The following is a 25,521-nucleotide window of genomic DNA, read 5'->3' as shown; positions in this document are numbered from 1 at the left end:
GGGTAATGAGGGGCAAAAAAAGGCAGAAGAGACTGGTTGAAGTTGGAAACGAAAGTCAGGGTTTTAATTTCTCTAGGGCTACTGGGATGAGTCATTGGGTTGCTTGAGGGGGGCAAGCTGTATGGATCATGTTCTGCTAAGTTGTAGGACATAGATAAAAGCATTTGTTCATGCTTGCTTCTAAAATTTGGTATTACGTATTTGCAATGGGTGAATGTGAAAGAATGAGTGACCTTTGATTAGCTGCCTTAACTACTGTGCCTGGTTTACTGGAAAGGAGTGAACAGTTTTCAGGACTACAATGATATAGGTCTTACAGAAATGGGAAAAAAATTTTAGGACCAGAACTTAAAAGTGCATCAAGTTAATATAAAGTATAGAGGTTTTCTAATTACTAGTTTTTTCTCCCCTAACAACTTTTAAATAATCTTGAAGACAGTAATACTTTATATAAAATCTGAACTAAATCTAGGAATTTTCAAGCCTTCTCTGCAACCAAATATTGGTCCATTGCTAAATTCCGATTTTAGGGGTTTTGTACCAATTTAGTTGGGGACGCTTTAGATAGATTTCCCACCTGTTCTGGAAAAGCCTTCCATTTTGTTGAAACTCTTGTGTTAGACAGCCACTGTAATAGTAACAAAGCAGGTCTTTAGGCTGTGGTTTTAATTTGATTCTATTTGATGTCATTGATGATTAATACCTTGCATGTTTTGGTCTTTGGAAAAGCTGCTTCTGCTGTGAAGTAAACAATGATTCTTGAGAGATTTTTGTGATTTATGTTCAGTTTTCATTTACATTAAAAAAACCCCAACAAACCAAAACTACTTTCATCATTGATAACCATGCTCCATTTTAGTGAATGTCTGAAAATAAACCAGTGCCAAAGTCTAAATGGAAACAAGCTGTTCTTGCAAAGCTTAAGGGCACTTTGAAGCTATTTCTTGGCCTTTGTTTTCTGTCTGCTTTGTGCTTAAAAGTTTTCAAAAGTAGTTTATCCATTTAAAATTATGTAGGGTTTGATGTCTCTTTGTTTTGGTTTGGCTTTTAAGGGGGTAGTTGTTACAAAGCAAACTTTTTATTCATTTAAATTTGTTGAGCAGTCAGGTCTACAGCACAGTCTTTACAAATAATTCAACTTGAACAACTAAAGGGGTAGCAAAATGCAGTGAGGACAAAGGTAGGGGATGATGTGATGTGCTAAATTCCTTTTATTATTGGATTACATTCTGTCAGGTTGTACTGATTCTCAGGGCTTCATTAGCAAGTGTTGCTAGTCAGCTGTTGTGCCTACAGTGCACCACCTGCAAGTAATTTACAAAAAACTTTATTCCCTTGAGGAAGAAATACAAGATTATAATGGCTTGTAGAATGGTGTCTGTTTTATGTATCTGGCATTAAGTCTGTGTGAAAAGGTTTTTAAAAGATAGGTAGGGATTTAAGAAAAGCTGGAGCTCACTTAATTGTTTAAAAAATCTGGTGGATATTTAACTCTTTCATCACAGACTTTCAAGATTGTTAATATAAAGGTATATAATGATTCCTTGCTATTTTTTTTTTTTCATTTGACAACAATGGGAATTTTAAAAATGTTGTGCCTTAGATGAGAGGGAGTGATGGTGCAGTTTGCTTTATCTGCTCTATCTACAAAAAAATGAAGAGGCAGCTAATGCCATTTATGTTGTTAGCTTTCAGTTCCAGTGAGAGATTTTCTTTGCTAACTTAATGTTTTATTTCTTGTACGCCAGTCTTTTGAGAATCTGTCTGTGGAGTCTGGGGGTTCACTGCATGAAAGGGATGATATTCAAGGTAGGTCATTCATTTAACATTGATAAACACTGTTTTGTAATCTGTGGGGTTTTTTCTTATAAAAATGTTCTAAGTTGGTTGCTTGGTCACTTTTTTACACCTATGCTGTCTTTACAACTTCACTGGGGGGGGGAAAAAAAGTTCTTGCAAAGGTTTCATTTTTTTGTAAACAACCAACCCAGGTTGGTGGTTTTTTTTTGTTTTGTTTTTTTTGTTTTGTTTTGTTGTTGTGGTTTTTTTTGTTGTTGTTGTTTTTTTGGTTTTTTGTTTGCTTTTTGTTTTTTTGTTTTGTTTTTTTTTGTGGTGGGGGAGAGGGAGAAGGCCTGAAGCACCTTCTGTGTGTTGTCATATGATTGGTGTTTGGTTGGGTCACTTTCTTGAAGAAAGTTATGCTGACCATATGACTACTCCAGATAAAATACTATGACCCTTTAATTTGTTCTAAAACCTCTGTCAGTCCTGTTTAGAGTCAACTAGCATTAAAGACCAACTCAAGATCAGAGCTGCTTAAGCATTCACAGTTGGCTAATACTGGCTTTGCTCTCAGTGTGTGGTCATGTCTAGAAATCACTTCTTTGTGTTGGATGCTTTATTTGCAGGACATCTTCGAGCAGAGGAGGTTGATAGCATGCTCCTAAGAAATGACAGTGGAATTGAGTCGGCTCTGTCCTATGCTAAAGCATGGTCAAAATACACCAAGGATGTAGTCGCATGGGTAGAAAAAAAGCTTAGCTTGGGTGAGTGGCTCTTTCTGGCATTTAATCAGCTTTGTCATGATGAAATTAAATCTGTTGTCAGGCCTCTGTGCTGCAGACTGTCAATAATGTGATTTCTAAATTAGTAGCTGTTCCGCTGAAGTGGACAGAGCTATCATGCATTTCCTATAATTAAAGGCCTGTAACAAAGTGAAGGTGGTCCCCTCTGTAGTCTGTTTGTTAAAGGAAGACTGTAAAAAGCATTTAGCATGTGTTATAACAGTTGTTGTGTTATAATGTAAACAGTAACGGTGAAATTTTTTTAACAGAAGTGGAGTGTGCTAAAAACTTAGCAAAAATGGCTGAAACTGCTAAAGCTGTTGTTGGACACCAGGTGAGTGTATACCTAAGGGGTTTATCTTAGTCTTAAATCTTTATTGGATGGCTTGCCCAGGCCAAAACTCTGATGTTGAGGAATGGATTTTTAAGCTGATACAGAATTGATTTGTATGATAAAGCAGTGATTAAAAAGACCTTCATTTAACAAATGGAAAGATGTAATGGAAATTTGTACATATAATATTATTTTTGTTGAATATGCAGATCCATAATATTCTTTTTTCTGACTAATATTTTGTATGCTTTGTGATTCGGTCTTGTAGACTTTTTCCCTAGTAAAATGAATCACAGATGAGAAATTAGTAATTTTCTACATTCATACTATTTTAGTAAATAATTTACTAAATTTAATTAAAAATCTTCTTCAGTTATACAGACATTTAGAATGTCATTACACCTCTGTCTTACCTAGACCATGTTTTGTGTAATTTTAGGATTATATGCCATTCCAGTCAATATTCATTAATGCTTTTCAAAATGATATTGAGAACAGTCAACTTTGGCAACAAACAGCTGCTGCTCTCCAGTCTAACAAATTTGTGCAGGTATGCTTAAAGAAAAAGACAAAAGTATATATAATTTTATAGAATATTTAAAAGAACAAACTTCCAGCCTATATGCCTTTTAATGTACTCTTTCCTATCTAGCCTCTTCTTGGAAGGAAAAACGAGTTGGATAGACAAAGGAAAGATATCAAGGACCTTTGGCAGCGAGAACAGAAAAAAATGGTTGGTAATTCTTTCATATCTAAGTGTTCAGTCTAGAATTCTTCAAAAGGATGAAACTTTGAAACTAGCCTGTTAAGCACTTATATTCACACAGTATCTAATGCCTAGTGAATGTAGATGTAACTGTCCATTTCATGGCAATCTGGCATTTGTAAGAGATTGTCTTTCAATGTCAATGTGCTTGGTACTGCATCATACAGACTGTGCATTAGTCTCTTTAAACATCCCATTAAATAACTGAAAAATTAATGTTGTTTACTCTTCTCCTTTTTCTTTTGCTGCATTCTGCAGCAAGAGCTGGAAGCTGCTCTCAGAAAAGCCAAGTTGCTGTATACACAGCGTCAAGATGAGTATGAAAAGGCAAAATCCTGTACTGCTCGTGCTGAGGAGGAGCAGCTTAGCTCAGGTGGAAGCTTCGTGAAAGATTTCAGCAAGCAACTGGAGAAAAAACGAAGGTTAGAAGAGGAAGCTCTTCAAAAGGTAGAGAGGTTTCATTCCTTGCTTTTAAAGTTAAGTCCATACTGGTTTTATTAATGCTTTCTCAACAGGGTATTTGAGTAAGTTGAGTTAGCATTATTAATTTTAATCATGCTATGCTCCTTTGGGTTTTTTATCTGAAAAAGGAATCTCACATACAAGCATATTGAGTGGAGTTTTTTCTTGCTTCTAGTATCAAGGCCTGTAGTCCATCAACTCTTTATACTTGTGTTTTCTTTAGGCTGAAGAAGCCAATGAACACTATAAAGCAAGCATGGCAGAGGTTGAAGAAAAAAGAAATTATTTGGAAAGCTTTAAAAGTGATGTTTTAACACAGCTTCGGGAGCTTATTTACCAGTGTGATCTTACTCTTAAAGCTGTAAGCATGGTTTTTAACATATTTTTGCATAGATATTTATATACTGTTAGAAGTAAGAGAAGGCCCCATAAGCCCCATTTTAAATAGAAAGCTTTCAAAGGACAGATGTCAAGCCAACAGAAAAATGAGGAAAACTTTTAATCTATTTGTGTTCTCTTTCTGGTAGGAGTTAAAAAAAATGTGGGGGGGGGTCTTGAACATTTCTGGGTGTTTCATAAGCTGTTGCCTTGCAAGCACCCTGACTACCACAATCCTTACAAAAAATCTTTTCAAAATTTTGATGGCAGTAGTGTTCCTCTGTTGTTTAAGAGTTGCTTAAACTTTCTTTGCTTTGATTAGTGCATTAGCAAAGATGTTTGGATCAAGCCCAGCATGGATATTCACACACTTCAGCCTTGCTGGCAGTCTCAGTTACTGCAGGATCCATTGTGACTAGTAGAATGTGCTAATTTATTGGTGTAATAGAGAAGTGATGGTCAAAACTGCATATGACATGAACAGATTTTTTTTAAAAAGCCTGAAGAATGTAAGAACTCATTATGCCAAGGCATGTTTGGGTTTTTTTTTTTTGTTTGTATGTTTAGGTGAGACAATGAATATTCAATGCTGGCACAGGGAGGGAAAATAAAACATCAAACTGAACCCTGCTCCACAAGCAACCCTAAAACCAACCCATTAAGAACAGTAGAAAGTATAGACAGACTTGTAAGTCCAAATATATTTAAATTGCAGACTGCTTTGCAATCTGAAAGCTGATGAAGCAGTTATGCAGTGTCCCCCTTTTCTGGTCTCTGGCATGTGATAAAATCTCTTAGAAGTGTAAGGTAACTTAATGAAGAAAGTGTTCAGTTAATCTGCCTGCTGGGACAGAGATTTGTTGATTTCATGTCTCAAGACATTATGGAGCTCACCTGGGTTTGGAATTCCAACTACTTCGTTCCAGAACATGAAAAAAGCTCTTCTGATAGCAAAAGCCCTTGTTTATCTTGATCAACCCAAAGTGAGAAGCAATTGGAATTGCCTTTGCTGGTGGAAGGGTTCAATAACCCAGAGAGGAGAGAAATAGTCATATCTCTTACTACAGATGAAGCTTGTGCAATTCTCCTGAAAGTTGACTGTAAAAAGTAACATGTTACTATTTTCTAGAAGTTTTCAAGTCTTATTGTTAAATAATCTTCTGCTAGGGTATTGAGTTGAGCAAAGTGTAAGCGAAATATTTAGTAAATGATCTACAAATAATGAAAACCTTTCTCCCAACAGGCAACAGTTAACCTGTTCCAGCTGCAACACGCTCAGGTTGTATCTCTGCCAGTTAACTGCCAGTCTCTCTGTGAGAGTGCCAAACTCTATGACCCTGGTCAGCAGTATTCAGAGTTCGTGAAAAGTTTGCCAAACGATGGTGTTCCTGTTGAATCAGGTTGTTTTGAAACCCAGAGTTCACAGATTGATGGGTAAGTGCCAAAGTACAGGTGGCAACTGCTTAGTTTAAAATGCAACATTTAGGCATAGGTGTTTAAGAATAAAACAGTATTTTTGGAGGAACAAAAGGAATCCTGGTGTTTTACCATGCTTTACTATTCTCTTTGTCTCATCTTTTAGATGGTAGATTGTAAATAATTTTGACATTAAAATCTGCCTCTGAATTCTAAGGCAGAATGTCATTTCATGCAATAATACTTGCTAAAACATTGACAATTGTTGTGCAAGACTTGACTTTTTACTATTTTAATGTAGATAGTGTTTAATACAAAAATTTAAATTTTGATCTGGTAGTGTTGTGTGGCATTAGTACTTGAAAATCAATTTAGAAAGTCTGAAGAGGTCGTTTTCCTTTTCTACAAGCCTTGCTGCTACATACAGTATCTTCTTTCTTACTGTTTACATTTGGCAACTTTTTGGCAGGAAGTGTTTCTCGATTTCTATCTCATGCTATGTGCCTAAAAAAAGCTCAGAGTCCATTTGTAGGGACATGTTATAACTTAATGATTTTTTTTCCAACCTGTATGAAATAGAAGTTTTTGTTGTTAAACAAAAGATCCAGCTAATGTGGAAGTAAAGACTTCAAAATAAAGACAGCTTCTTGTGTCAGCATGCCAAATGCTTTTCCACCTTTAATTTGTTGTAAAATGGTCATCTTGGCACTAAAGCACCAGAATATTCATTTCAATCTGTGTGTTTCACAGTTCTACAGGAAAGCGTCGTCATCGTTTTTCAAAAGGAAACTAAATACAAAAAACCAAATGCTTGAGTCAGACTTCTACCAACAAAAGGCAGGAAATTCAAAGTTAAAGCTGAGATTCTTAATTCTTGTCTGTAAATTTCCTGCCTTTTAAGACTGATTTAGGCTATACTCATAAACTTTGACTTTGGGGGATTTAACTATGTAGCTCCCTGAGAAACTGATGAGCGTGAAATTTCCAACACTTTGTGTGCTCTCCCAGCTATTTACTGCTTGACATTTATAGGAGCATGTTTTTTTTTCCTCCTCTCTACCCACCTTTTATTTTCTTTGTCACAGCCTTGTGATTCTTCATGTACTTGATCATTTTTATTGTTTGAGTCTGCATTAATTTAAGGGACTGTTCCCTGAACAAATGCAAATTTGAATGTTTTTCAGTCTCTGTTTCCCTTAAGGTTGATAGGGTAGAACTGGTTAAGGAACAGCTTCCTGACTGCTAAACTTGGCCAGCAGGCTATTTTGTCCCCAGGGTGCTTCAGCATTTTACATTAATTACTGTTAACATTATTATGTTCTTACAGTGAGAGTGGATTTTCAAAATGGACTGACACTAACAGCCTCAACATATCTTCTGTGCATTTAAAAAGCACAGTATGTGAACACCTGTGTGTTTATAGGTGGATGGTTCTGATGGCTGGTCAGAGAACCTTTTGGAGGGGAAAGCATAATCATAGAATACAATGGCTTCTGATTATTCTTACCTTCAGATGAACAGTTTTTTCAAAGTCTGCAAGATAATGTTTATAATACATGAAGATGTGGAAAAGCTGATTCTCTGTGTGGAGAGAAAACACTGGGAAATCTCATCTACTTAATTGAAAATAAATGGCCACTTATAATATTTTTATTTTTTAATTTTTGAATTAAATGTAGTTATGAGAATGATGTCAAAAATATATGTTCATGAATAGTAATAAAATGTAGCATTTTTCATGCCCAGGGATTAAAAAAATGCATTCCTTTTCATGAATTTCTGTCTTATTCATTCTTCAAATTACTTTTTTTTTCTTTCTGAAGGGTTTTTAATAAGCAATCAACAAACAGTGTCCATACATCCCATGGTAATTTATCTCAGTGTTCAGGAGATTTTCCTGTTCAGACATTAGATGATGTGGGAAGCCCAGTTTATCATCGTTCACAAAAGGTTAGAGAGAAGAGATCTTCCAGCAACACAGATATTCCAGGTAGTTCTTCTAATTTTCTTTTGGAGTTCAGTCTCTAAATAAATACATTTAAAAAAAAAAAAACCTTAAAAAAATGCTTGGTGTCTCAGTCAGAAATGTAACACTGAAGGATTAAAAATGTATTGTAAAGTTCAAAGCCTATGCAACATAAGTACTTGAGCATAATAAGGACAAATGGAAAACTGCCTGAGCCTAGATCCTTTGACAAGAAAGGTGAGATACAATTCAAACAGCTAGTACTGTCAAACTCAGTGGACTAAACTCTTTCAATTGAAACTCTAGCAATTGAAAATCCATTGGCTTTATAAATTTCATGTTGATTGCAGGTCTTCTGCAAAAGCACAATTGTCAAGTTTCTGAAATGAGTTTTCTTAGCTCCTGAAACTTTTACAGGAATATATGCCCTGGGGTTTTTTCACTATATTGCATGTTCATGTAACTCATGGAAATTTTCTTATTTTGAATATACTCATAGTTAGTTTTCAATTAAAAAAGAAGTAAATTTTGTCTTTGACATTTGGAATTAGCGAACTTTCTTTTCAAAAGCAGTGCGAGGGCCACCACCGCTCAGGTCATGGTCAGTTGGCAACCAGAGTGGAGGAATGTGCAGTGACTCTGAAAGTGCAGGGGGGAGCAGTGAGTCCCGATCCATGGATTCTCCATCTGCCAGCCCAGGTACGGCTACCCTCACTGCTGGACTAACCTGAAGTCTTTTCCCTGCACTGTTTCACATTAGTGAAGACATCATTGTTAAATAAATAAGTATTGAGCAGAACATGTAATGAAAAGTGAACAGTTGGGTGGGACTGATACTTACAGCTTCCTGAAAATTTTTCTCATCTGCTTTTTCTCATCATAGGGGATTTTAAAAGACGACTTCCCCGAACACCTTCCACTGGGACTATGTCATCTGCAGATGATCTTGATGAAAGAGAGCCACCATCTCCTTCAGACTGTGGTAATGTTGTTTCTGTACCTGGAGTCCCCAGAAGATGCTTTTAGTTACAGTGTGTGGCTTTTCTTTTTAATGGTCTTAAGAATGGTACTTTAACAAGGTGTGATTGCCAGCAGCATTGTTTTTCAATACAATATGCATCCACTTCAGGTTGAGAGATGAAGAATAGTGTTCAAGTAATTTTTATGAAGTGGTGCAGAATTGCCTTTATATGTTTAGGTTACTGTATGGACAACCATAGAACACTTCTAGTGTTGTCACCCTCTTGAGGTAAAGCAAATGATCCACTAACCATTCCCTCCGGACATTTGCATTTAAATTTAGCTCCATACTGAGTTATGTGAGATCACTTCTAAACTTGGGAAATGCACCAATACATTGAGTTGATAAGTGGCAAATTGGAAAAAAAAGTGGAACCAAATGTTTAGGGTAGTAACTGAGATTTTCACCTTTTCAGCTAAGGTAAATGAGTTCAGTAATGTCTGTCCCAGATTTGACCAGGCCATTTCTAATTTTCAAATGAATTTTGACTGTATAACGACAGTGTTGCCACAGGCATTGAAACCTGAACAAGTAGATTATCAGAAATAGTTCTGTTGTATGTCTATGGTACTTAAAAAGTAATTTTGAAATTTGTGGCACTTGCTCAGTAAAGCCCTTAGGAAATTCTTTACTTAGTCCTTATTTCCTAAATGTCTACTTTGCCTTCTGGGAATGAACCTGTGGTAAACAATGCTAATTCAGATCTAGACTTAAAGTGTGGCAATGTGTTACTGAATGCAAGCTTTCATTTAGAGTGGTATTGTTTAATCAATGCTTGAGCATTTAAGAAGCTTTCTGGGCAATTAAGTGAATGTGATAATTTTAAGTTATCTGTAAAACAAAGGGGTTTGGTTCACAGAGTTGTTGATAGCATTTTAAGTAAATTGCCTGAAAAAATTTGGACACAAAAACAACCAGTTGCTATTCTTTTTAGTGTTAGAATCCTCTAGAAAATACTTGACGTTGTTACAGGAAACTCAGAATCAGTGATTTTTTTTTTAATTTATTTTATGAGGCTGCTGCCATGAGTGTGTGTTAATTCTTCCTTGCTGCAAAATACTCATTTTTTAAGCATTTCAGAAACACTAAAGGCCAAAACAAGCCATCTTTCATCCTCTAGTACAGGATTTTTAAATGTATAAAATTAAACTTCCATGAATTGTTGCCTGAAATGCAGAGCAGTTGGAATTAAATGTCCTAATATTTTCACGTTGCCACAAACGGAATACTTAATAAGGCAAAAATGATTGTTTGATTCTGCTTTTACACAAGATTGTTTGATAGTTAATGTAAACGGCAACATAGTGTTGCCTCCTTGTGATTCAAATGTTTTTGATTACTTTGATAGTTGCCATTACTTACAGACTTGTGTTCTCCAGCCCAATTCTAAAAAATCAGAGTAACTACCACCCCAGTAGTAGATATTAAAATGACTATAACAGGGAAATTCTCTTCAGGTTTAAATGATCTCACATCTGAAACTGCAAATTCTCCAGGACCTTTTAGAAATGCTAATATGTCCAAAGCAGCACAAACACACAAACTACGGAAGCTGAGAGCTCCATCTAAATGCAGAGAATGTGACGGCTTAGTAGTATTTCATGGAGCTGAATGTGAGGAGGTAAGTTGAAAATCAGTTTTAATTGCTGCTTGGGATTTATGTAAAGTTGGGAGTTTTGTTTCTGTATAAAAACTGGAGTTTGTGACTCGTATAACCACATGAACTTAAAGCAGAGGCACACCATGCTAACAATTTTTTTGTTTTGCTCATATATGGGGTGAGAAACAGCAGAAATATTTCTTATGGTATTGGATTGTATCAAGCCATGTACTTTTTTGTTTCTTCCCCTGTAGTGTTCACTTGCATGCCATAAAAAATGTTTAGAGACTTTAGCTATTCAATGTGGGCACAAAAAACTTCATGGAAGGCTTCACTTATTTGGAGTTGAATTTGCCCAAGCTGCTAAAAATATTCCTGATGGTATTCCTTTCATCATCAAAAAGTGTACATCAGAAATTGAAAGCAGAGCACTGAATGTCAAGGTATGCCCAAGTTTGTTCATACTTAAGTTTGACACAATCTTAAAAAAAAATTCTTTTAAGATTTTAATGTTGTCAGTATCATCTGTGTTTTTCAAGTTCCATTTCCAAATTGAAATAGAGTTGTGCTCGTCTTGTCATTTTAGGGCATCTATCGTGTGAATGGAGCCAAGTCAAGAGTTGAAAAGCTTTGTCAAGCTTTTGAAAATGGAAAGGATTTGGTCGAGCTCTCAGAACTCTATGCACATGATATCAGCAATGTTCTCAAGCTGTATCTCCGCCAGGTATGGAATTGAGAGGTCAGATGGAAAACCAAAGTGCTGTAGTATATTTCTTCAGCACAGTGCAAAACAACCACCCCTTTTCAGCAGTCCTACAGCAGCAAATTAAACAAGTGCCTTGTATAACTGCAGTGACTTCTTTATTTGCACATGGAGCCTGTGACAAGGGCTGGGAAAAGTGCTGGGATTACAGTATGTATTCTATATGGAAATTGTGGCTTTCTTTAGTATCATATGCATAACAAGCTTTTATTTGTCTACTCATAGTAGAGTTTATTTCTAAAACCTTACTGATTAGTGAATTTGCTTGTCTTACATGGAGTTTAAAAGATTCCCACATTCTTGCCTCTTCATGCAGACAGATGCTGATACATTGCTGTTAATACCCACTAACAAAAATGTCATGAAGCACTCATAGTGGTCACTTCGTTCATTATGGAGGGATTATCCATATTTTTCTTCTAAAACAGCTTTAAAGCTTCATGATTTAATTTTCTAAAACAGTTTCAATATGTATGTGAAAAAAATGAAGCTGCAATGTTGCCCAGTGAAATTGAGTCACTCTGAAAATGTATTAACCCTGAAAGGAATAGCCTTTAGCTGGATGGTCCTGTATTCTTCCTCATGCTGGCTGTCAGAGATGAGCATTCCAATCCTATGATCATCACCATTAAGTGATTTTGAAATAATCTTTTTTTTTTTTCTTGAAATCTTATTTCAGTAAATTGTGATAAATGCTCAGTCCTGGAGCTATTGTGGTAAAGGGTTAGCAAATGGTATCTGGAAAAAGGTGTAGATTGGAAAAAGGAAAATTGGGGATTGAGCTCATGAACATCATCAAAGAAAAGATGCTAGACCAGAAAAGTTGAAGAAAAACAGGAAGGAAACAGTTAAAATTCAGGTTTAAGTATGTTTCTGAAATGTTCCTATTTCTTCAGCTTCCAGAGCCCTTGATTTTGTTTCGGCTTTACAATGAGTTCATTGGACTTGCAAAAGAAAGTCAGAATGCTAATGAGGAGTTGGATGCTAAACAAGCTAGCCCCAAAGCAAAGACAAGACAGTCACTCTGTATTGAACTGAATAGGATCATCATTAAAATTAAAGATCTTCTGAAACAACTGCCTGTACCAAATTATAACACTCTTCAGTACCTTATTGGACACCTTCACAGGTAAGAAAATACTTTAAATGCAAACTAATGTTGAAAACTTAACTGCTACATGCTGTATGCTAGGAATCTCTTGTACCTTTTTGATGACGGTTGAGGAAGAAGTCATATATGCCTTTGATGACACTGTTCTGTTGCTGGAGTTTTTCCCATGTAATGAATTCCCAAGTGAGAGAAGAATATTAAAGGGAAATAAAGCAGGGAAAGCATTGGCCTCCATTATTTTTGATTCTCTGCTAGCATTGGGGTCAGTAGTAATTTATGTCACATGCAGGGATCTAAATATGATTTAAATTGTGATGTAATGAAGATAGGGCAGTGATTTGGTGGCTATTAACAGAAAACAAACTTGTATCATGTCTCTTAATAACCATTCTTCATATTTCACTTCCTTGTCCTCCAAATGGTGGTTTGTATGATGATGTACTAAGCCAATGATTGCCTATAAAAATGGGTAGTACTGGGGTATAGCTATGTTATTACTTGGAATGAGAGACATTCTTTTCCCTAACTCCAGAAATGCCAAATAGCCACAAATAACTTTAACAAATAGGACATAAAAACACCCTGTGTGGTAAGTTCAAGCCACTGTTAAATGTGATTTGCACTGCAGATTCTGCCTGCGTACCAAACCCACTCTGTTTTTTATTGTCTCTTACCCTCTTTAGACATAAGATTTTAATATCAAAAGTATTTCTGAAATAATAAAACCCTCTAACACTTGGGGATTTCTTTTGCTTTGGTTTTTTTCCCCCCTCTTTGTGCAGAGTTACAGAACAGTGTGATGAAAATAAAATGTCAGCCAGCAACCTTGGCATAATATTTGGCCCAACTCTGATCAGACCACGTCAAACCGATGCTACAGTTTCGTTGTCATCACTTGTGGACTACCCTTATCAGGCCCGAGTAGTGGAGCTGCTCATAACATACTATGAAAAGATATTTGATGTCTCATTGAAACCACTTCTAAGTGCTTCCCATGCTGAAGAAACAGCTGGTACAGTCAGAGTTGCTTTATCAGCAGATGAGAGGGAGCCACAGCAGCAGAGGAAATCGTTTGTTTCTGTAAAGGAAGTGAGTGACTCTTTTGCTGCCACAATGTTACCTGTGCCACATTAACTTGTGTGTTAAATTCTGGAGCATTCCAGAGCATATTTCTAATAAGTCTTTGTGGGTTTTTTTGATAAGGAGTGCCTTTTTTGTTGAGTTCTCATTTACTTGTGCTCTGACTTTGTTAGCAGGGTATTCAAATAGTTCCATGTGAAAGAGCTCCAGAAACAGCTGCACTCTTTTTGGAATCGAAGAATAGCAAGAATAGAAAAGAAGAAGCAGATGTATCTGTAACTGGTTAGTATGCTGTTAAATTTGGGTGTGGGTGAATAAGGAGCCCTGGATGCTTTAGATTATAGTGCATGTAGCTCTGCAATATAGACAGAAGCAAATGATAAAACCTGTTCATCACTTTTTGATATACTGTTTATTTTTGTGATAAGAACAGAGAATTAAATCTTTCTAAAGGCTTTTAAGAAATCTGTGTTTATGGAATCAGAGCTTAAAGTATTTGGTAAGAGAGTATAACAGTGGCTTGGTTTCTCCCTTATTTTAAAGAAAGCAAACAAAAAAAAATGTCCTAATTATGCTGTGACTGATTTCTGAAATCCACTACAACGCTGTAAGCTAATACCCAGCAATTTATGTATTTTGACCACTGTTCCCCCAAAATTTATATCATTGCCACTCACTGGAACTACACCAGAAGGCTTTGGAAAGACTAATTGTCTGACAGGATCATTAGAGCATTTTGGATATCAATATTTCTGCTTTAAAAAAGCCCAGGTTTGCTAACCTAATTCTAACACTGAAATTTTTTCGCTGTTTATCTGCCTACGCTACTGTAGGGGTTTGGTTTAATGTAGGTATTATTTAATGTACTTCATTTAGGAGTAACTATACAAATTCCCTTTTAATTGTGCTGATTTTCGTCTGATGTTACCACTTCAGTCATGTCCTGTACATCAACAGTGCGACATCCTGAAACATACTAAAACTGAAAATGTTCAGGAATGGCAAAGAACCAGCCGAAAAATGAAGTGTCTCTTTGTTTTCTCTTTGGTTACAGCTGTACAGTATGTATTTTACTGCTAGTGAAATGCTTACATTTGGTTAGAGTTGGGTGTTGCTAGTATGTATACAAGCTATCCCTAAAAACTGCTATCCCATTAAAATACTACCTAGCAATGGGTCATTGAAGTCTTGCTGATTTCTCTTGGCAAAAAGATCCAGTCACATCTATTTGTGTTTCTAGGTGATGTTGTGAGTCCAGCTTCAGAGAAAGACAGTGATCCATTCATTTCTCCAGGTGAAGATCCCTGTAAAGTGAACATAGTTGCTGTAAAACCCAACCGTCAGATTGCCAAAGTTCCGTTGCGGGCTCCAAGGACCAAGCCATTGTCTCGCCCTGTCAGCCTGCCTGTAGACCGAATACTTCCTCCGTGTGTTTTGAATGAAAGAAATTCACGAAATGCGGGGGCAGTAAGTTCAGAGAAGCTGGGCAGAAGCCCTACTATTGAAGAAGTCTCAGAGGTGAAGGCACTCCCTGCTGTTGATACCTGCTGCAGACTGCCTTGTTACGACACCCAGATGCTGAGAAAAACTTGGGACAAGCAGTACAAACAGTATGATATCACAGCAAGGACAGCAATGATCGTGACTAATGTGCCCCAGGAAATCCGAACACTTGAGAGTGGAACTGCAGGTGCTTTATCATCATCAAGCAGCCTTGATAACAATTCAGCTAAAGCCATTCTTCCTTGTAAGCCATATTCTGTTACCGGGTCAGGAAGGACAGCAGCAGAAGAGAATGGTCCTGATGTTAATCCTCTTGCTGCCTTTAGGGCACCAAGAACATTGCAACCACCCCCAGGGACATTTTATAAACCACCCTCTATCAAATCAAAAGAAAATGGAGATGGTTCTTCTGCTAAAGCTTGTGCACCCACCAGTGCTAGCTCTGTGCTCCCCCAGGATAATACTGTGAAACTGGCTAGGAGCTCTGCACTTCCATCAGGTGATGCTGAACAAAACACAAATGAACAGAAATCTAGCTCAGAGGATATTCACTCCACAGATCTGAAGCCTGCTTACCATAGACTGAGACCAAAAAGGATCCAAGAACTGGAACACAGGGAAGCTCATTTTGTATAGGGTGCAAATTCCTCTTGGACTATATGCAATTTCTTGATGTTGCCCAGTTGAGGCTTCCCTTTGCCCCTTTAACCTTTGCCTTCCCTTGAGAATCCCACTTTTGTGCCATATTGGAGTTATTTTTATATATGCAGCATTTTAAAAATGGGGGAGGCCTGGGGAACTGTGAATTAAATAAGTCAAACTTTTTGTAGTTCAGTAGCTTTCAATAAAGATGTAATACATTCCCAGTCTAGACACAGTTAATGGGTTCATTGAATTAAGACACTGAGCTTCATTTCATTGTGTGGAATGGAGTGCTTATTCGTAGGGAAACAGCTATTTTTCTTAATAGATGTTATAATAAAAATGGAAGGTTTAATGTTCACTGTCTAAGCATAAACCAAAGCTTGTGCTTTGCTCTGTAAAAGCATTTGTTCATTTTTCTAATCTGTGCAATTAAAGCTTTGCTCTCAAACAGGCTTACATACTGGCCAGCATGGCAATAGTTATGTATCATATGTGTATATTTTAGGCAGACATGGTTATCTGTTGCCAGTTTTCTGTGTTGTCACTTTAATTCTTTTGTTTTTTTTTTTTCTTGTACAGCAAGGATGCATTTAACTGAGCTTTACTATTCAGAAGCAGCAATCAATTCACATCTGGTTTCTTGTATAGCTTAGTGAGTGGGGCAAATGTGCACAGCCTTTCTCACTTGGGTGCCCTTCTGGACACACTCAGGTGCCCTGGTGCTGTCTTTCCCAGGTGAATGAAAAGGCAGTGATTTGCTTGCTAAAGATCAGTTTTACCACTTAACCTGGTGTAACTGAAATGAAGAGCTTTGTTTCCAAGTTTCCATGAAACAGATAAAAATAACCAAAAATCAGCATTAGTAGGTGCATCTAATGGTTTTCACTTTGTATTAAATGGTTTTTATGTGTACACTGTGTTATATTTACTTTAAAATATATTAACTTGTTAACATTTCAGTGACTCTATGGCTTCTATATTTGGATTTCTTCTAACTTATTAAAATACAGATGTTTGGCCTTTGCAATAGTGTAGTACTCTCCTGCATGTGTCTTCTGGGACTAGGGTGTGGCACACTTTATGGGATTACAATTAGCATGACCCTTTCTTGCATACTTGCATACTATAGAGTACAGTTGTTTTAGCATGGTACTTTCTACTGCTGTAAGCACCAAGACGACTCTCAAAGGATGGCAAAGATGAATCACTTTTCTGTTTTTGCAACAGGAAATACACTGGACTTTAATACACCATTACCTCTGCCAGTCTTCCCAAAACACCACAGATAAAATCCACACTCTCTTATCAGACATAATCTGATTTTGTTTCCAGAACTCACAATGCTGGACTTTGATTCCTTGTTGCATTTCCACAGAAGCAGGACTTGCATTCTTGGCCAGGGCCATCCTATTACGGGATGGTTCTGGCCATGCTTGAGGTCATTTCTTTGGGGAGCTGCCTCTTATTACAGAAGAGCTGAAAGGCCCAGATGCTGCTGTCTGCCCAGACTGGTGTTGGGAGTTGCAGATCAAAATATATGGAAAGGCTTCTTGACATAGATGGGAATTTTTTCTACTTTGACAGTGGAGGAGTGGACTAGATGTACCCCACACAACTGGTTAATGAATCATTAAAGACAGCCTAGCGTACTTCATAGCACCATTGTGGAAGGATCAATATTGATTAGGACCACAAGATAGCAAAATAATTTGTGAATTATCATTTATTGTCTCACAATATTTGTTTCAGCATGTCTAACATTGGATATGGTAATGGCTTAAGAAATTAATTAAACTTCTCCATTTAATAATTTCTTAATTAAATAAAGCTGTTCAGCTACTGTGATGGAGGTCTCTAGTACTCCACAGGCTCCTGAGAGAATTCCAACGGTGAATACTGACCCATGAGAAACAGACAAACGTTTCTTAATCAAGTCATAATACTAGTTATTACTGGCTCTTGCCATACTCCTTTTTATGTAACATTTTCTTCCATATTTTGTTAGTCTTAAAGGCTTCTTCTGCTCTTCGTAAGATGTTTCCCACAGTAGGCTGGGCCGGCAGCGGGGAGAGCAGAGCCCGGTGCGTGTGGGTGGAGATCTGTAGGTGTTTTACAAACCCGTGTTATTTCAGGAAAAACATCCGTTGCAAAAGATGATTTACATGTCCCAGCTTTATAATGCCTTCAACTGTTTTTATGTAATGCAAGCGAAGTAGCAAGGGCACGACTCTGGAAACGGAAACCTCTGGAGCCTATGTACGTGCTGCGACTCCGCTGCCCGGCATGGCGCAGCGCAGGAGCGGCTGCGGGGTGGGGCCGGGGGTTCTTTCCGAGCCTGCCCTCCAGCCCGCGGGCAGCGGCGCAGGCTGGGAGGCGGTGGCTTCGGGGCCACTCTGTGACTTCTTAATTTGTCAATTTTCTTAAACTTTTGGCCGGCGGCGTCACGGCCGTGTTGTATTCGGGCCCGTGCGCTGAGGGCGCGCCCGCCGTGTGAGGCAGCGAGATCCGGCGGCCGCCCGAGGAGGATGAGGAGGCGGCCGCGGCAAAGGTGCCTTACACCCAGTGCAAAAGACTGGTTTCCTTTGGAACTGGAAATGTTTTCGTTGGCCCCTGTTGTTTCTTTTGGTTCAGATGCAGGTTTTCCTCGGTCTTGCTTTGAAATGGCTCCACTCCAATGGAAGTGCAGCAATCCTACCCGCCTGGCCCAGGTGACAGGCTGTGGATCACACAAAATGCCAGTACCCTGCAGCTTGAACTCTGGGGAGGAAACCTCTTGCTGTCAGATTTGTTTGGTAATTGCATTTTCTGAAGTCGTAATGCACTGCCTCATCCCTCTTAAAGCTTTGGCAGAGTACAGACTTCTGTAAGTCACTGACCTAATTAGTCATGACAGCTGTTTGTTTAGCAGGGCCTCTGGTGCTACCAGAACTACCCTTCTGAAACCATCTTCTCAAATACGGGGTTTGTTCAGATCTGAAGAAATACAGAAATACCAACATCCTGTTAAAGGCTCGATTGTGCTTGGGTAGGTCATATTGGATATTTGGGAGGATTTTTATTCATGAGTCCTTAAACTCTCACATTGAGCTGTTCTGCATCAAGCAGGGGATTATAACAATCTCCTTACAACCGAGCAGTGTTATTCTGCGACTGCTAACTGCATCTAAGATATGTGTTTCTTTGCTGCCAAGCTGAACATTCCTTCAGAAACCTTTCTCTTTCAGCAGTGCTCACAGATGAGGTAAGCTTTTGTGGTTAAGTTTTCAAGGTTTTTGTTGCTTCTGTGTACGAAGTCTGTGTTTTGCTTGCAAATCCATGAACTCTTTAGCTTTGTGTAGCAGAGGCCTAATGGAGCTAATCTGAAAGCTGACACGAAACGCTCTGCGAAGGCAGCACACGTATGGTAACGTTGGTAACTTAGCTCAGAGTGTGTTTGTACTTTTTGAGTGACTTTGCTACATACCACTGTGGCTCACCATACAGAGTGGACTCAGAGCACACAAAGTTAGTTCTGTTTGGGTGAACCTAAACTGGAATGTGTGCTTCAGCACCATACCTGATGTGCTGCAGCTAATGCATCTTCAGTCTGTGCCTGGAGCTCATCTGAAGTAGCCCTTAGGCAAATAGTGCATGGGTCCTTGGTCCTCAGCTCACACTGTTTCACTATAGACCTGCTCTTGTTGGGCCGTGCCACTTGTCCACATATACATAATATGTTGGGAAAACAGAGCAAACCCAGTGTTTCAACTTCCCATTAGTAAAGGGGGGGGGTGGGGTGTGGAGCGATAGGGAATGCCTGATATTTACAAACGGTGTTATTTAGAATATTCATGGAAGTAAGTCTTACAGGAGGCCTGTTTCTGAATAAAATGTTCTATCTGCATGCCCATTTGTATTCATAGAGAGAGGGGAATTCTTTTTCTAATTAAGAGATCCAAAGGGCCCTTGGAAAGTGTTTCACACACAGGTAGAAGAAAAAGCTATCCGAAATCTTCCAAAATGTTACATGTTTGAGGAAGGTGAATGCTAGGAAAATCCTTGCTACTCAGGCTTTATGCAGCTGGATGACAGAACAGGGTTTATATGAAGTAAGCTGAATTATGCCAGAAGTAGAAAGTATGCCCTGTGTTCCCACTGCTTTGTGCTTGTTTATCCACAGATTGGGGTGATTAGCCTACTGCTGGATTTGCATAAGAATGGGATCTGTTTAAGATTCCACATTTCTCTGTTTGACATGGAAGAGTCTGGTTGTCTTTGATTCATAGAAATACACCCAGTTCCATGGGGCTTTTTCTTAGTCTCTCTGTTGTTTTATCATTTGATCCTAGTTTGACAGAACTTCCCATTCTTGTCTTTCAGGTTACTCCTTATTTCAGAGGGAGGCCTCTGAAATGCATATGAAACACCTAAAAAGCTTCAGCTTGGGTTTTCCCAGTAGTTTGAGATAGTTGGATGCAAGACTTAACTCAGAAAGCCCCAACCTCTGTTTGTGTAGTTTTCTTTCCATAATAAACATAGATACATCTGTTTATTGATATAGTATACATTTATACACACCCACTCCTACAGTTAGTCTAGACAAAATTGTGTTAGCATTAATTGTGTTGACTTTCTAGTGAGCCTGTGTCGAGGGACATCTACTTGAATGTCTCACGGGTTAGGAAATGTCTCACAGATTAGAATGTCTCACAGGTTAGGAAGTGGTTTGGGTGCTGGAAAGCATTGTTGAGCGTTAGAAGTGCTGGCCCATGAGCACACCCAATACACCTAAGTGTGCATATTTGCAAAGCTGTCTTTTCAGGTAATTTTTAAATTCTCCTTATTTTACAGAAATATTTGCTTGTGGTACTGGAGAGATTACTGGGGATGTTTTTATAATTTTTTGGACAAATAGCACTTGATATAACTTAATTTTTTAGTCAAAAGTCAGGAATAAGCCCAGAAATAAGAAAGCAAAATTCTAATATTTAAAACAGCTGTTAAAACTATGGTGTATGTGTGTGAGGTAAGGGGATATCACAACACACATGCCATGTGACCCCACGTATTTCATATAGGCGCTCATAAAGCATGTCACAGGGAACTTTTATATTATGAGATATCTACTGTAGGCATAATGCAAGAACTGTCACCAAACATCTATTTCCACTTACTGCTTTCTTTTTGGTCTGATATGTAATGTGGAATGTCTCGTGATTTGTGGTTGCTGGCAACAAAGCTCTTTAGGAAATAGCTAAGTCATGGTGATCACTGTGGGTAGAGCTACAGTGAAATTGTGCAGTGTGCTCCATAAGCTGAGCTGTATTTTACCCTCCCATGTAAAGTGATAGGCCCTGCATAAGCTTTCTCTGTTACCTTCTGAAGATCCCTTTGTAAAGCTAAAAATCAGAAATGGGTCACAGGAGCAGCAGATGTAGTTGACCATAGAAAGCAAAATATCCCCTACCATCATCCAATTGTGATGTAAAAAATCCAATTGGGAGAGATTAATTTAATCTGTTAGAGCTGTCTCTGCGAACATGTGGACAGCAAAAAGAGATCCATTTTCTTAAAATAACTGACCTTAGGATTTTAGAGGTAAAATGCTTGCTTGCTGGATAAAACAGTTAAATTATCTGTTTGCCTCACACATTGTGGTAGGGCTTAAACCCAGTCTGCAGCTGAGAAGCAGCAGCAGTGCTGGTTTCTCTGCTTTGCACTGCCATTAGTCAGAGTTACCTTCTGTCTGTGGCTTTATGAAGCTTTGTTTCTCTGTCTAGATTGAAGCAGGCTGAGTCTTACCTGTGATATGAACATACGCTCAACAGAATTTACATCAAAACCACTTTTAAAAGAGGAGGTTGCCATAGAACCATGGAATAGAATCATTAAGACTCCAAGATTGAGTCCAACTTTTGACCAAAAATACCACATCAATTAAACCATAGCACTAAGTGCCATGTTCAGTCATTTCTTGAACACTTCCAGGGACGGTACCTCCACCACCTCCCTGAGCAGCCTGTTCCAATGCTTGACAACCCTTTCAGTGAAAAAATTCCTCCTGATGTCCAGCCTGAACCTTCCCTGGCACAGCTTGAGGCCATGCCCTCTTGTCCTGTCTCTGTCTGCCTGGGAGAAGAGGCCAACCCCATCTTGCTAAACCCTCCTTGCGGGCAGTTGTAGAGAATGGTAAATTCTCCCCTGAGCCTCCTCCTCTCCAGACCAAGCCCAGCTCCCTCAGCCGCTCCTGACAGGAGTCGCTCTCCAGCCCCTTCCCCAGCTCCGCTGCCCTTCCCCGGCCTGGCTCCAGCCCCTCAGTGTCTCCCCTGAGGTGATGGGCCCACAGCTGGGCACAGCTCTCGAGGTGTGGCCTCACCAGTGCCGAGTACAGGGGCACAATCACTGCCCTGCTCCTTCTGGCCACACTATTCCTGATACAGGCCACGATGCCCCTGGCCTTCTTGGCCACCTGGGCACACGCTGGGTCACGTTCAGCTGCTGTCAACCAGCACTCTCAGGCTTTTTCCACTGGGCAGCTTTACAGACACTCTTCCCCCAGTCTGTAGCACTGCCTGGGATTGTTATGGCCATTTGGCAAATGGTTGTCACACTAGCCAATCTCCAGTCATCTGGGACCTCCCTGGTTTTCCAAGATGGATGATAAATGATGGAGAGAGGCTTGGCGAGCTCTTTTGCCAGTTCCTTCAGTACTCCTGAGTGGATTCCATACTACTTCATAGACTTTTGAGTGTCTAAGCGGCACAGCAGGTCACTAACTATATCCTAACAGATTATAGGGGAGGTTTTCTGCTCCCCATCCCTGTCTACCAGCTCAGGGCGCTGGTTGCCCTGAGGATAACCAATCTTCTTGAAGACTAAGGTAAGGAAGGCATTAAATACCAAGGCCTTTTCCTCATCCTTGGTTACAATGTTTCTCTCTGCATGCAATAAAGGATGGAGATTTCCTTTGGCCCTCTTTTTGTTGTTAATGCATTTATAAAAACAATTTTTATTATTTTTCACAGTGGTTGTCAGTTTGAGTTCTAGCTGAGATTTTGCCATTCAAATTTTTTCTCTATGTGACCTGACAACGTCCTTGCGCTCTTCCTGAGTTGGCTGCCCCTTCTTCCAAAGGTCAAAAACTCTCTGTTTTTCCCTGACTTCCAGTGAAAGTGCCCTGTTCAGCCAAGGCTGGTCTTCTTCCCTGCTGGCTCACCTTTCAGCACATAGGGATGGCCTGATCCTGTGCTTTGTTATCCTTTGTGCCAGAAGCCAGGTTAAAGTGGGTGGTTTAGGTGGCACCTGTGTGCAGGGGCTCGAAGGCCCAGTGATGGTGCTGAGGAAGAAGCAGAGTGCAGTGCTCTGCTGTCGGAGCTGCAGTGGGCTCGGGGAAATCTAGAGAGTGTTAAATTCAGTGAAGCAGTTTTGTGGAGGATTTTCAAAGGTGTCACCAAAGCCCTGTGAAGGGGAAAGAAAAAGGCAAGCACTGCCACATGCTTTTTAATTTTTTTTTTTTTTTATAATGAAGGCTGAATTGTTGTTCAGTTTCTGTTTGGAAGAACAATAACAGGGAAGCTGTGATAGTGCTTATATAGAGTCATCGCCCAGCATGAGCACTGGTAGGAGGTTTTGCTGCATTGCTGTTTCAGATGCCCTTTACAGATGAAAATCTATAGGGAATTCAGTGTTCACTCAGTTCTTAAGTGTAGTGGTCTTTTTCTGAATTTAGAAGAATGTTGTTATGTATGCAAATGAACTTATTTTTTGGAAATTGAATTTCTTTCAGTGCCTGCTCTCTTTCTGATTGCAGCTGTCCCAAGCCAACACTGATTTTATGAGCAGGGTGCTTCCTGTAAAGAGTGAAGATAGATCTCCATCATGACTAATCACTCCAGAAGTTCATGTAGCTCCTCAGTCCAAGTGGAGTTCACACATTATTACTAGGTACTATTCTTTATCATGGTTCTGCTGTGCTTTTTTATTATAGTGTTTTGCTCTACTTAAAGTAGTAAAACTTGAATCTTAACCACAGAAATCTGTTCGTTTCTCTGACTAATGCCTGGATCGGAAAGGATCTTTCAGGGCTGAAAAATAATTAATCTTTATGTATTCTGTGCTGCTACAGAATATGAGGTTTATCTGTCCAGTGACTTCTGACTGCATTATTTAAGTTCTTCTTTTCCTACAATTTTGTCTCATCTTCACCTGTCTAATTTAGGTTTCAAAGCTGTATAAGGTTAACGCACATCCCTGAAGCTGTTCCATTTAGGAAAGCAAGATTCTTTCCCTTTAGCTCCTAGTGAAGGTTTTATAAACAAACCAGTCTGGGGGAGCAAGTTGTTCATGGTGAAATTAGAGGTGAGCCTGAAGTGTGTCTGTTGAGAAACAGAGAAACTTCCTTAAAGTTTTGTACGTTGATTGAACTTCATTACTGCATTAACTTTAATAGCTATTTTAAGTACTTTTAAATTCTGACTCATGTAGCACAGTGTTAACCTTGATAATCAATCTAGTAGTCACTTTCTTGGAGAGCATTTTGGCTTTTTTTTTTTTTGTCTCTTTGTGCATATTAATTAGGTTGTCATTGAATTCCTTCTCTTATAAGCAATGACTCCCTGTCACTATCAGCAAATATAACTAGCAAGGTTCAATGTAAAAAAATCTTGACGATTACATAGCAAGCACAATCTGTATAACCTGACTTACTGCCCTTTTTTCCCCACCAAGGTTTATTTGGTTTGGCTTCTTTACTATTTATATTTTTAGTCTCAGAAAAATAATTTGAGCTAGCAGCCATTTTATCTGTCAGTCATCATCTCATTTATGGCCTTGCATGACAAATTTTCTAGATACTAGTAGTATAGCTACTGCTGGTTCAAGAGTGGTGCAGGTATGTCATACATAAAACATTAGCTAGGACTCTCTAGTACTATGCAATCTCTCACTGGGACAGAAACTCTTAATGGTGGGTGGCTGTCCTGGTTTTGTATCAAACCGAGACAGTGGCTCAGTAAAGAACCATCAGAAGGAAAAGAAGAGTCTGGGCTTTTGACAGACTACAGTTTTTATGGCCTTGAGATGAAAGCTTGAATTTCCTTTCACAACTGTTGCAGAGAGATTGCAGCTTACGTCTGGGGTTTAGAGGAATGCAAGAGGAGTTGGAGTGCAAAGCTGCCTCATTTGTTCAGCAGTAGGGTTCATTTTTCAGAGTAGCAAGAGCCCTGGGCTACACAAAAGTGTAGAAACTGTCAGAAAGCTGTCTGACTGCCTGTTGCTGGCAATTCAAAGTGGGAGGTTGTCACACCCCAAAGTGTATTTCTTCAAACCATCAGGTGTTAGTCCACATTCTCTTCACAGCAGCAGTAGCTTTTTATAGCTAGTCTTTTTGCTCTAAACCTAAGCAGTTAGAGTTGATGGAGGGACATTGAAAACAGCGTGAAACTGTTGATCTCCAAAATATGGAGAATTTTCCAAGTTTGGTATTGCATGGATGTTCTTTATGCAGAACTGTTGCTTTATTATTTGATCCCTGTAAGCAGCACAGCCAATTCTTACTGTTTGGCCTTAAATATCCTGCTTCAATCTCATGCCTGGTATATCAGAAGAGATTGCACATTCTTTAGGGTCCCTTTCTACTAGGGTTAGTCACAGCGGATGCCAACCACCAAGAGGTGGCTAGTGCTGGCCACCTCTTCCCTTGAGGTTGAAATTCCTTTGCAGTTCATAAAATGTGAACTTGAGATGATTTTCTGAAATAATCAAATTTCTTATCTGATGTTTTTCACTACTGCTTTGTTGACACATTAGGCCAAAATATCCTGACTTGTTTTCCAAACCTTGTCTCTTAAAATCAGACCAAATCTCCTTCAATTTCCAATAATTTCCAGAAACAAAATTCTAGAAGAATGGTGAAAAGTGAGACTTAAAAAAATA

General features: G+C 38.9%; 1 protein-coding gene across 1 annotated transcript in view; it reads left to right on the top strand.

Moving 5' to 3' along the window:
- ARHGAP29 (Rho GTPase activating protein 29) overlaps window positions 1-16,572 on the top strand; it is a 50,010-nt gene extending 33,438 nt beyond the window's left edge. The window contains exons 6-23 of the mRNA XM_053950901.1: window positions 1,749-1,809; window positions 2,409-2,546; window positions 2,834-2,898; window positions 3,338-3,448; window positions 3,551-3,631; window positions 3,923-4,111; window positions 4,350-4,487; window positions 5,748-5,938; window positions 7,744-7,910; window positions 8,457-8,585; window positions 8,770-8,868; window positions 10,365-10,528; window positions 10,762-10,950; window positions 11,094-11,231; window positions 12,167-12,399; window positions 13,164-13,470; window positions 13,635-13,743; window positions 14,702-16,572. Coding sequence (XP_053806876.1) covers window positions 1,749-1,809; window positions 2,409-2,546; window positions 2,834-2,898; window positions 3,338-3,448; window positions 3,551-3,631; window positions 3,923-4,111; window positions 4,350-4,487; window positions 5,748-5,938; window positions 7,744-7,910; window positions 8,457-8,585; window positions 8,770-8,868; window positions 10,365-10,528; window positions 10,762-10,950; window positions 11,094-11,231; window positions 12,167-12,399; window positions 13,164-13,470; window positions 13,635-13,743; window positions 14,702-15,600 — 3,408 coding nt within the window. The 3' untranslated portion in view covers window positions 15,601-16,572. The remainder of the gene's footprint in view (window positions 1-1,748; window positions 1,810-2,408; window positions 2,547-2,833; window positions 2,899-3,337; window positions 3,449-3,550; window positions 3,632-3,922; window positions 4,112-4,349; window positions 4,488-5,747; window positions 5,939-7,743; window positions 7,911-8,456; window positions 8,586-8,769; window positions 8,869-10,364; window positions 10,529-10,761; window positions 10,951-11,093; window positions 11,232-12,166; window positions 12,400-13,163; window positions 13,471-13,634; window positions 13,744-14,701) is intronic.
- Window positions 16,573-25,521: the final 8,949 nt, after the last annotated feature.

The sequence above is a fragment of the Vidua chalybeata genome, chromosome 9, assembly GCF_026979565.1.
Source record: "Vidua chalybeata isolate OUT-0048 chromosome 9, bVidCha1 merged haplotype, whole genome shotgun sequence".
NCBI lineage: Eukaryota > Metazoa > Chordata > Aves > Passeriformes > Viduidae > Vidua > Vidua chalybeata.
The sequence above is the reverse complement of the archived record's forward strand: the minus strand, read 5'-3'. Positions and strand labels throughout refer to the sequence as shown.